Here is a 12,595-nt window from a genome sequence, read left to right on the forward strand (position 1 = left end):
TTTTCTGACCTGGGGAAAGAAGGCTCCACAACAAATATGCTTCTAGTCTACAGCTAACAGTAGATAGATGTACTTGTTAGGACCTGTAGTCTAAGGAAGTAGACCTAATAGACTTCACAACAAAGCTTAACATTCACAATGTAACTGTCATACACAAAGAACCTAACATGGCACCTGCTACACAGCAGCCTCAAATATCAACTGGATTAATGAGCCTTGGGCAAGCTGCTTAAAGAGATAATTGTATCTATCTTACAACTTTATGGTGAAGTTTAAATAATTGTTGACTAAAAGTTTAAAAGTCTGAATGCATATTTATCATCCTTGCTTCCATAAGGATGTTTACTAAATTTTAAAAATTAAATTTGTTGGCTAATTTTTACATATTATAACCTTTAAGTCAAAACTGTCCTCTTCCTCTATTTATATTGTAAGTCTGAAACTGTAGAGGGTTTGGTAACCCACTCCAGTGTTCTTGCCTGGAGAATCCAGGGACGGGGGAGCCTGGTGGGCTTCCGTCTATGGGGTCACACAGAGTCGGACACGACTGAAGTGACTTAGCAGCAGCAGCAGCAGCAACAATAGTCTTTGAAAGTGAAACTGAAAGACCCTCAATTGTGTCCAACTCTTTGTGATTCCATGGACTATAAAGTCCAAGGAATTCTCTGGGCCAGAATACTAGAGTGGGTAGCTATTCTGTTCCCCAGGGATCTTCCCAACCCAGAGATCGAACCAGGTCCCCCACATTGCTGGTGGATTCTTTACTAGCTGAGCCACAAGGGAAGCCCAAGAATACAGAGGTGGGTAGCCTCTCCCTTCTCCAGTGAATCTTCCCAACCCAGGAATCAAATCGGGGTCTCCTGCATTGCAGGTAGATTTTTTACCAGCTGAGCTACCAGGGAACCCCATAATAGTCTTTATTGACACCAAATTTAAATTTCTAAACCACCCAACTATTGAACTCCTAAACATTATCTTCAATAATATGAGCAACTTTTTCAACATACTACTAAATGGAGTGATTTTGCATTGGTACACACATATTTGAGGAATTTTAGTTCTATAGGCCTGTTCTTTACTGGGTTAATATGTGAAATATTAAGCACTAGAGAAGTACAATATGTGGTACTTTTGATTATCTTCAATAAGTCAGCTGACTGATGTTTAATATTCTAATATAGTTATTACCTTTGAAATATCTGTACAGGTTGGGTGTTCCCTGGTATTGAATATTTAATATCTTGGGATCAAACTATTATGAAAGCCCTGTAATTTTTCCTTTGCCTCTAGTCTGTTCCTCATCAAATCTGTCGTCAGATTTGAACTCAGATCAAAGTGACCTAACAATAAGCACACAAGCAAATGTTAATTCCCTAGCTCAGAATCACCTATGGATTGCCATTGACCACAATATAAAAACTGATCTTCTTATGTAATAGAAAAGACAGGAAAGGCTTACTCTTGTGTACTCAAATCCTCTGCTCTTGCTTTTGCTCTTATTGCCTCTATCTGGAACATTCTTTTTACACAATTATCTTCTCTGCAGTTTCTGATCACTCCATTTCACACACATACATACACACACAGACCACACACACAACTACCACCACCACAATCAGATGATTCTCAAGACTGAAAGTCTGACACTTAGAATGTAATAAATGCTCAATAAATATTTGCTGACTCGGGCCATAAATTTCAATATTTTACCCTAATCTTCACATTCTCCAAAATATAATCTGCCCCAAGCATGCCATGTTCTCTCATTCCTTGAGACTTAGACATGCACTTTGGGTAAAAATCCTTTCACCATTTCATTAACATGGAAACTATTCATTTATTTGCAAATATTTATTGTATATTTATTATGTTACAGACACAGTGTCTGGTACAGGGAAGATAACCATCTCCAATGTAGATAAGGTCCCTGCCCTCATGAAACTACTATGCTATTAGGGAGATGATAACTACTAAACATATGAAAAAATAAATCACAGTTATTGATCGTGACAATTACTATAAAAGAAATGGAGTGATAAAACAGAAAGTAAATGGGCAACGGAAAGAGTTAACAATTTACAAAGGATTCTCTAGGTGGCTATCTGCAGAGTCTCAATATTGATATTAAGACCCGAACATTGAGGAAAAAAACAGTCTTATGGACGAAAGAACTAAACCATGTTGCCTGGAAGGGAGATGGACTATGCAAAAGTTCTAAGATAGCAAAAAGTTAGATTTATGTTAAAGGAACTGAATGAATAGAATTGTGATTGGATTGCATTGAAAAGACGAATGGTAGGAACTAAGCTTGCAAAGGTAGGAATAAACAAAAACCGCTAGAACCTTAGAGGTCATCAAAAAAGTTTGTGTTTGATGCTAAGGCCTTCCCTGGTGGCTCAGTAGTAAAGAATTTGCCTGCAATGCAGGAAATCCAGGAGACGCGGATTCAATCCCTGAGTCAGAAGATTCCCTGGAGGAGGCATGGCAACCCACTTTAGTATTCTTGTCAGGAAAGTCCTATAGACAGAAGACTCTGGTGGGTTACAGTCTGTAGTGTCACAAAGAGTCAGACACGACTGAAGTGACTGAGCATACACTAAGGGAAAAAGAAGCCTTTGAAAAATTGTAAGCAGAAAAGTGATATAATAAGATTTACATTAGGATAAAATCCTGAGTGCTGTGAGAATTTGTTTTTAGAACTTTTAGAAACAGGGAGACCAGTTAGAACATTTCTATAGTGTCCCTGGTGAGAAACCATGATGGCTTCTACAAGAGAGGAGTTTTAAAGGAGTGGATAAATTACAAATTTCATTTCACATATGCATTATATGGAAGATAAGGGAAAGAGGGGGATTACAAAGGATTTCTAGCTTCTTTATTGAGTTTCTCTGTCCACATTGGTGCTTTTTACCAAAATACAAAACCAGAGGGAGGGCCACATTTTTAAACATCTCCTTTAAGTTTCATGATCACTCAGTTCAGTTCAGTTCAGTTCAGTCGCTCAGTCGTGTCTGACTCTCCGCGACCCCATGAATCACAGCACGCCAGGCCTCCCTGTCCATCACCAACTCCCGGAGTTCACTCAAACTCATGTCCATCGAGTCGGTGATGCCATCCAGCCATCTCATTCTCCGTCGTCCCCTTCTCCTCCCACCCCCAACCTTTCCCAGCATCAGAGTCTTTTCCAGTGAGTCAACTCGTCGCATGAGGTGGCCAAAGTATTGCAGTTTCAGCTTTAGCATCAGTCCCTCCAATGAACATCCAGGATTGATCTCCTCTAGAATGGACTGGTTGGATCTCCTTGCAGTGTAAGGGACTCTCAAGAGTCTTCTCCAACACCACAGTTCAAAAGCATCGATTCTTCGGCGATCAGCCTTCTTCACAGTCCAACTCTCACATCCATACATGACCACGGGAAAAACCATTGCCTTGACTAGACGGACCTTGGTTGGCAAAGTAATGTCTCTGCTTTTTAATATACTATCAAGGTTGGTCATTACTTTCCTTCCAAGGAGCAAGCGTCTTTTAATTTCATGGCTGCAATCAGCATCTGCAGTGATTTTGGAGCCCAAAAAAACAAAGTCTGACACTGTTTCCACTGTTTTTCCATCTATTTCCCATGAAGTGACGGGACCAGATGCCATGATCTTTGTTTTCTGAATGTTGAGCTTCAAGCCAACCTTTTCACTCTCCTCTTTCACTTTCATCAAGAGGCTTTTGAGTTCCTCTTCACTTTCTGCCATAAGGGTGGTGTCATCTGCATATCTGAGGTTATTGATATTTCTCCCGGCAATCTTGATTCCAGCTTGTGCTTCTTCCAGCCCAGCGTTCCTCATGATGTACTCTGCATATAAGTTAAATAAACAGGGTGACAATATACAGCCTTGACGTACACCTTTTCCTATTTGGAACCAGTCTGTTGTTCCATGTCCAGTTCTAACAGTTGCTCCCTGACCTGCATACAGGTTTCTCAAGAGGCAGGTCAGGTGATCACTCAGGGTGACTTAAATCTTCTTCTGGGCTCATATTTTACCTTCTATGTTAGAATATATGTATATATATGGACATGAATCTGAGCAAGCTCCAAGAGACAGTGAAGTACTGGGGAGCCTGGAATGCTGCAGTTTATGGAGTCACAAAAAGTCAGACATGACTTAGTGACTGAACAACAACAAATTAGAATATTTATTACAAAATATTGTAATAATTTATTTTTCTCTTTACAAGACAGCAAGCTCATTGAAGACAGGGACCGTATCTTTTTATGTTTGTGTCAGTAGGCTTAGCACAGTGTCAAGTACATGTAGGCAGATGATAATTGTTCAAATGAATGAATGAATCAGCGTAGGAGGAGCTCAGTGAACAAGCAAGTCTTGTAGCATGAGAACTATGTCAACTTTCAATCTTCTCTGGGCTCTAGTAATTTAAGAATATAGATAGTCTTTGATCAAAATCTCTAAGGCCAACAGGTATCTTACTAAAACTTCAAACTGCTGTAAATTTCCCAGTTGTTCAAAGTCAGTATGTGAATTATTTCACTCTACCCTTTGTAAATACATGCTAAGTAGCCTCAGTCTTACTCTCTGCGACCCTATGGACTATAGCCCTTCAGGCTCCTCTGTCCAAGAGGATTCTCTAGGCAAGAATGCTGGAAATGGGTTGTCATGCCCTCCTCCAGGGGATCTTTCCAATCCAGGGGTCAAACCCACACCTCTTACGTCTCCAGCATTGTCAGGCGGCTTCTTTACCACTAGCACCACCTGTTCTTGCCTGGAGAATCCCAGGGACGGGGGAGCCTGGTGGACTTCCGTCTATGGGGTCACACAGAGTCGGACACGACTGAAGTGACTTAGCAGCAGCAGCAGCACCACGTGGGACACCTGCATGAAAACCAAAAAATAAATAAAAGTTCTCTCTTTCTGTAGTCCTTGAGCTGCAAGTTGCCCAAATAAGTCTTATTCGTAGTCAATAAAAATTAAAAGACTACCTTTAAACATATGAGAGCATTCATTTATAATTCCAAATGTTCATCTTAATGTAAATTTTGGAGGATCTTTGTAAGATTCCTTTTTCTGTTGTCCTTACTTTTTTAAAGAATGTTTGATGTAGGCGGACAGAGATCTGAAAGAAAGAAATGGATTCACTGCTTTGAAGGAGTCACGTGCATTATATTTTGCGCTGCACTCAGTGCCTATGACATGGTTCTGGTGGAAGATGAAGAAGTGGTGAGTCTAAGAGGAAAACAAGATCGAGGTAAAAAATAAGCATTTGTGGCTTCCAGTATGACTACCCCATTTCCCAACTCAATTAAGAACTTCCAAAGACAGATGTTATTTCTAGATCCTTGTTCATAATCCCCACCATTAATATCTTACAAACAACAATCCTACACATTTTCATCTTTTATATCTAACAGAACAGAATGCATGAAAGCCTTCACCTGTTCAACAGTATCTGTAATCACAAGTACTTTGCAACCACCTCCATTGTCCTGTTTCTCAATAAAAAAGATCTCTTTCAAGAAAAAGTTACCAAAGTGCATCTTAGTATCTGCTTTCCTGAGTATACTGGTAAGATTCTTTTCCTTTAATTCCAAAGTAGTAAATTCCTGTGTAGAGATACACTTCTATCTGGACCTTGATGTATAATATTTAGGAGGTTTGAGGCTTATGATACTTTTTGAGTCATGTGTATGATCCACATTAGAAAGAATTTTACAAATAAAAGAGGAAACCCTCTCTACACTGCCTGCATTAAAGCAAAGCTCTAATGAATAAAAGGGAGGTGGTTAGACCAAACAGGGCTGAGACTCCATACAATGTATCAAATGACATTGCAAACTATATTATCTTAAACATTATGATAAGAGTATAAATTTTATTTCAAATTGGCATTTTTTAGATATTTCCCAATGAAACCTTATAATGCTGTACTAGATCTCAGTGACTCTTCAAAGTCAGAATTAAGTTTCCAGGAGAAGATCTTGAATCAATTTGAGAATAGTGACAGCTTTTTTTCCAGTTGTCCTACCTCCTAGAGTTTTAGTACTGACCCTCTTTGCTATTGACTATAAATGTCAGGTTCTCTAGAAGGCTTGTATTTCTTTTGGAGACTTTTTTTGTAAATAGTTAATATGCTCTGTTGTTAATGAAACTGTTAGATGGAGATATTTATGGTTTAAACATAAATATGGACTTCCCTGGTGGCTCGGTTGCTAAAAAATCCGCCTGTAATGCGGGAGGCCTGAGTTTGATATCTGGGTTGGGAAGATCCCGTGGAGGAGGGCATGGCAACCCATTCCAGTATTCTTACCTGGAGAATCCCCAAGAACAGAGGAACCTGACGGGTTACAATCCATGGGGTCGCAAAGAATTGGACACAACTGAGAAACTTAGTTCAAGCATAAAATATAAACCTAGTTTACCACTTAGATATGTGGGTAGCCCAGATGTGCTCGGGATGTGGCACTCTGTCAAAATAAGTTACTTAGGCTAATCTATAATGACTGCTTATAGCTTTTTTATTTATAAATATTAATTATATGCTTATACATTTGTCATGTAATTAAGTATAATCACATGAATATTGAATTGAATGTTACAAATTAAATATAGAATCATAATTAAGTACTTTATGTGTCCAATAAGTTATAATCTTTATTTCTTAGAGCAATTTTTAGTTGATAGAAAAAGTGAACAGAAAATAGAGAGTTTTCATATACTTCCTCTCTGGTCAGCTCCCATCCTTTGCCCTATTATTAACACCTTGACTTGGTGACATACATTTGTTTTGTGCAACTGATGAGCAGATATTGACACATTATTAATGAGAGTCCATGATGATATTTTACATCAGAGTGAACTCTGTGTTACACAGTGTGATGGGGTAATACCAAACGCATGTCAGGTACCCAGCATTCTAGTGTTACACAGAATAGTGTCACTACACTAAAACTCCCTGTGATCTGCCTATCCATGTCCTTTTCCTTACCTCCAACCCTTACAACCACTATTATTTTTACTATGACTATACTTTTGCCCTCCCCAGAATGTTATATAGCTGGAATCTTACAGTACATGCCTATCACTTTTTCGCTTTCATTCACACAATTTTTTTTCTTTTTCCTATCTACCCTCAAAGTCCAGCTCAAATATTACCTCATTATGTATTCCACTCATCTTTAATTTCCATTCTTTTCTTTTAGTTCATATTAACACACATGCACACAAGCATGCACATATTTACAAGCATAGTCTTTGACACACATCTAGGCTTTCTTACTCACTTTGTTGTATAAATATGTTAGTTGTTGCTGTTGTTTAGTCACTATGTTATGTCTGACACTTCCGTGACCACAGGAACTATAGCCTGCCGATCTCCTCTGTCTTGGGAATTCCCAGGCAAGAATTCTGGAGTGGGTTGCCATTTCCTTCTCTAGGGGATCTTCTCGACTCAGGGATCGAACTCATGTCTTCTGTATTGGTGGGTGGGTTCTTTATCACTGAGCCACCAGGGGAGCCCCAAATATGTTAGTAGTTCTACTATATTTTGATGTTTTCATGCAGAGGTTACATTTTAACCACTTGAAACTCCCAGTGGGGTAAGCATAGTTTCCAACACAAAGTAGATGTTATATAAATCCCTGATAATTAACCATTGCCATTTTGATTTTTCAATCCTGAGCACGTCAAACAGCATGCAAAGTAAAATTCTAAAGATTATTTACAATTGTGTGCTTTTTAAATGCAATAATGGTTTTACTTCTTTAACTTTTTTTTTTAACAAGGTCCAAATACATTTGAAGATGCAGGGAATTACATCAAGAACCAGTTTCTAGACCTGAATTTAAAAAAAGAAGATAAGGAAATTTATTCCCACATGACCTGTGCCACAGATACTCAAAATGTCAAGTTCGTGTTTGATGCAGTTACTGACATAATAATCAAAGAGAATCTGAAAGACTGTGGGCTTTTCTAATTGATGCTTTTTTTTTTCTTCCACTCTTGCTCATGTACACTTTTCAAGATATAAAAGGTGCTGTGTGATGTATTTAGTTTTAATAGATACTACTAACTTGTATAACTAGTGTTGTAAGGCAAAATTTTTCACACAAACATTTTAATGTATTGTCACCGCTTTTTTGGTAAGCTTTGATTTATTTGAGGTAGCAAGGATTGGTGGTGTCTGATATCTTCAGTTCTGAAAACTGATACACTTTAGTAGCACTCTTACTGTACATATCAGTGGCACTGAGTTTTTTTGGAAGTAAATTCTGCATTGTGGCCTATTTTAAAATCATAGAACAATGGGAAAAAAAAAACAGTTGTATTCTATATTATATCCATTGGCCAGAATTTGAGAGGCATTCATTTTTGCTGATAATATATCTGTGCCTATACCATAGAAACATTCAAAGATGATACATGTGGCATTTTATTGGTCAGTTTTCAACCAGTGCAAATGAAATGTTCACCATACACATATATGTTGATGGAAATTACACATGCCAAAGAAATGCATATAGTTTTATCTGCTACTTTTCCATAGGAAGAAAAAAGTATTAATGCTGAATTTACCTTTAGAATTGAGGATTTCAATAACGTATTTTTGTACCAATCCAACTGAAAACTGGGGACCATGTGTTATCAAGACAGTGTAAGACTGCTCAGGCTGAAGAGTCATCCTCAATGGAGTAGTCCTTTCCCCCATTTTATTTCAGAGCAGCATGGAACATTATTACAATTAATGGTTTGAGGACAATACATAGAGACCAAAAGAGGAAAAAAAAAATTCAATATCTTAGCACTAGTGTGTTTTAGCTTTATGAATAAGAAGTAGGAAGTAAGAGTAAATAATTAGGAGATTTTTTAGAAGAGAAACATTGAGCTTCTTGTTTGTAGCATATGCTCCTTTCTAATGTTATATGGTATGCTAGTGGTCAAAGCCTACTCTTTAAAAGATTATTTGGTGCATTACCAACAAAATCATTATTTATGAACAGAAATGATGACTTTTTTCCTTTTTTAAAGTGTGCATCACTTGCAACATATATTTTTAAAACATGTCTGATATCATTTAACTTATCCACTTGTAGAGGGTGATATATAGGTCAGAATAGGAGATCAGTGCATAAGATCTATAACTGCTATGAAAAGAGAGCTAATTAGATCAGATAGTTAGATGAGATGAAAGGAATGTAAATTAAGCAGTTGCCAGTCAGCAGCGCTGGTGGATTTAGGTAGCCCTGCCTCAGGGTCACTGCTTCACTGTTCTGTAACGCATTTCCAACCTAAGCACGTAAGAATGATCCCCATTCAGTGAGTAACCTTGAGAACATTTCTGCCTTTATTTTCAAAAACACAAGGAGTTATCAGTAAATACGACTGAATAAAAATGTTATATTAAGAACACTTAATTTGAAATTTCTTTGCAAAATACAAGTTATTAAGGAACCTAAGATAACAAGGACAAACAATGCACAAGAAATCGTTTGGTTCAGGCACTCAATAAATTTTTCTGGCTGAAAACCATTATCTATTAAACAAGTCCACATTTTACTAGGAGCAATATAATGCTTTGAGATTTTAAATTAAGATTACAAATACTATCATTTTATCCATTACTTTGTCTTTTTGTTCTCCTGTTCTACTTCAATCTGTTTTTCTCTATCAGTGTGAAGTGAATGTTCCAGAAAGTAATTTTTTGAAATAGTATTACTATTATAATTTATATTTTGACTCTGATTTATGCTTAGAGTTCCTATTTTAGATAACATAGGTAGAAAGGGTAAGGTCAGAAATGGTCTTTTAAAAATATATAACTCATTTTGATCTTAGCAAAAAATTAATAGACATGATTTATTTATGAAATTTGTTCTGAGAACTTTAAAAATATACGTTAAACTACCAAACTAAAATTAGAGGTCAGTTGGGATTATCTTTTTTAAAAACTGTCTGATTCCTTCCAATTCTAAAAAAAACTTTTCTTCATAATCAAAAATAATTACTACGCTAAGCAATTTTAATTAAGAGAAATTTTTAGTAGGAAAATATGTCTGTATTATTTCTTCAATGATTGTACACATTAAAACTGAGTCTATTTATGATTTTACTTTTTAAATTTTTCAGTTAAAAAAAATGGTTGGAGTGGATACAAAGAATTTGAGCTTAAACAAGTAACAGAATGGGAAACATAGGAAGTTTCACTTCAGCTAGAAGAAACTCACCTTGGGACTAGAAATGTTACAATTGATCAGACTCAAAACTTCTATTTCAACTGAAAATTCAATCTTTTAACTGTATAGTTAGTGTTTTTGCTTTCATAGTATCTCAAGGAAGTAGTATTTGTCATTCAAAAATTCAAATGTGATTATAATGATATTTTCCTTTTCTGTTATTTGAGGCTTTTCTTCCTGACTCGGAATGTTTTATAACCCTGCTTGTCTTAAGATTTTTAATACCCCAACTCATAACGGTCTAACATATGTCCAATTGTAGACACACTGCGCTGCCTCAGAAATTTGGTGTGGGCTTACATCTAAGAGGGTCACTAATAACTAGTTCTTGCAGAGTTCTTCCAGAAGCATGAACTGATCAACAAATAAACTTTTGTATCTTAGAACTAGTGACTGGAGAGTTAAATGAAGAGTATTATTTGGGTAATATCTTTGTGTTAAAATACAAAAGTTGGTAACTCTAGGAAGAAGGTCTATGGAAAGGGGGTTTCAAATTCTGTGGAATCTACAACATAACTTATAGATATTCAATATCCTACTGACTAACAGCATTTATAAACAATTAATAGTTTTCATGTATATCACAAAAAAAGGCTCGCTACACTTATAGGCCGTGAGACTGTCCTAATACACATTTTCTTACTTAATCAATATCCTATTTTAAACACAAAAGGTATTTTAAAATACTTGACAGAGAATTATTCAGGCTTTACATAATCAAACACTATGTATATGAGGGGAAAAATAATCTTTTCTGTTAACTTAATGTGTTTTCACAGTGCTACACCACATGTAGAAGGGTTGATTAATGTGTATCTACTAAAAACAAGATATTTGTAAAAGCTATAGGAGAATTGTGCATTCTCTAACTTGGAATAACTTTAAAAATAGGAGAGATAACAATCTGCCTAAGGGGAGGGTTATAACCATCACTCCTCTGCATAAGGTAGTGCCAGGATTTACTAGAGAATATAACCAGCTAAGGCCCTCATTCTAAACATTTAGGTATTTTTCTAAATTTTTACAAACTAGCCTATAGCCACTTGGGGGCACACTTACATCATGTGTTTTTCTACCCAAATGTTGCAAACATAATGAATTTGGATTATTGGTAACGTTAATGACACAGATAATAAAATCCTATTAGGAATCACGGTTCATTTTGTGATAATTTTCTGATAATCATAATATGCACGATCTTAATCAAATTTTTGAGTAACGGTTCTTACAATAGCTTGAAATTTGTTTGATATTATACAGATATTTAGTTTCTTTGCATGCTTTTATTTTCTGCCATTTTAAACTATTATTAAATCTAAGTAACCATTAATTTTTCAAAGTGTATTTTTCCATTAATTTGAATTGTTTCTAAAATCTTGATTAGCTTATAGTGAAAGAATAATTTGAAGCCTAACAATTATGTTTTGTGAATAGTTATTAATCAGATGCTTATTAGTGTGTTATTTTTTCAATAAATCAAAGTAAAATTCCACTCTTCTATAATATTACCCATTCCATTATTCTTTTTATTTCAACTTTTTCTGTAACCACCACTGCACTAAATCAAGAGGAAAATGAGTGCTCTGTGACATTTTTCTATTACCAGCACTGCCACTACCACACTACTATTTTTCACTGGTAATAGTGCAATTGTTATTTTAAGCCACATTTGTCACACTAGTTAAGAAATAAATAGAGTCACAAGAAAGAAAAAAGAAATAAAAAGACCCTAATTTACTTCACAAGGACAGTAACAATCCTCTAATTATTATGCCTTTCAGATAAAGGATAATATATGAGACACACAAATATAGTGATTGTTTGAAAGACATTCACATTTTCTAAATTGGTCAGATTAAAACAAACAGCACGCACATGGAATGGAAAATTCTTTTCTCAATGTATATTGCTGTGTTTTCTGAAAAACAAGAGTGATCAAATGTGAAATGCCAGTGTAATATCAAAACCAATGAAAACTGTCTTTTAACATATTAAAAGTCTTACATTGGAGAAAATACTAGATGACTGTACATATAGTTAGCATATGAAAGTTCAACATAAAAAGCACCCCATGTTAACACCGAAGAAAAAAATGATCTATGCTGTGATGATCTTACTCAGTTAAACTCTGAATATTTAATAACATTTTTGAAATACTGATGGACAAGTGTACATTTGGGGCTTCCCTGGTAGCTCAGCTGGTAAAGAATCTGCCTGCAATGTGGGAGACCTGGGTTCAATCTCTGGGTTGGGAACATTCCCCTGGAGAAGGGAAAGGTACCCACCCCAGTATTCTGGCCTGGAGAATTCCATGAACTATATAGTCCATGAGGTTGCAAAGAGTCTGACACAACTGAGCGA

The 12,595-nt window shown here is 36.1% G+C and overlaps 1 protein-coding gene across 2 annotated transcripts in view; it reads left to right on the forward strand.

The window, feature by feature from the left end:
• The window catches only part of GNAT3 (G protein subunit alpha transducin 3), a 60,930-nt gene extending 49,277 nt beyond the window's left edge, over positions 1 to 11,653 (forward strand). For both annotated transcript variants that reach the window (XM_055420676.2, XM_055420677.2), the window contains exons 6-8: positions 5,096 to 5,225; positions 5,417 to 5,570; positions 7,787 to 11,653. In XM_055420676.2, coding sequence (XP_055276651.1) covers positions 5,096 to 5,225; positions 5,417 to 5,570; positions 7,787 to 7,977 — 475 coding nt within the window. In that variant the 3' untranslated portion in view covers positions 7,978 to 11,653. The remainder of the gene's footprint in view (positions 1 to 5,095; positions 5,226 to 5,416; positions 5,571 to 7,786) is intronic.
• The last annotated feature ends 942 nt before the right edge of the window (positions 11,654 to 12,595 follow it).

This window comes from Moschus berezovskii, chromosome 3, assembly GCF_049115385.1.
Source record: "Moschus berezovskii isolate FMDL1 chromosome 3, NW_MosBer_1.0, whole genome shotgun sequence".
Classification (NCBI taxonomy): domain Eukaryota; kingdom Metazoa; phylum Chordata; class Mammalia; order Artiodactyla; family Moschidae; genus Moschus; species Moschus berezovskii.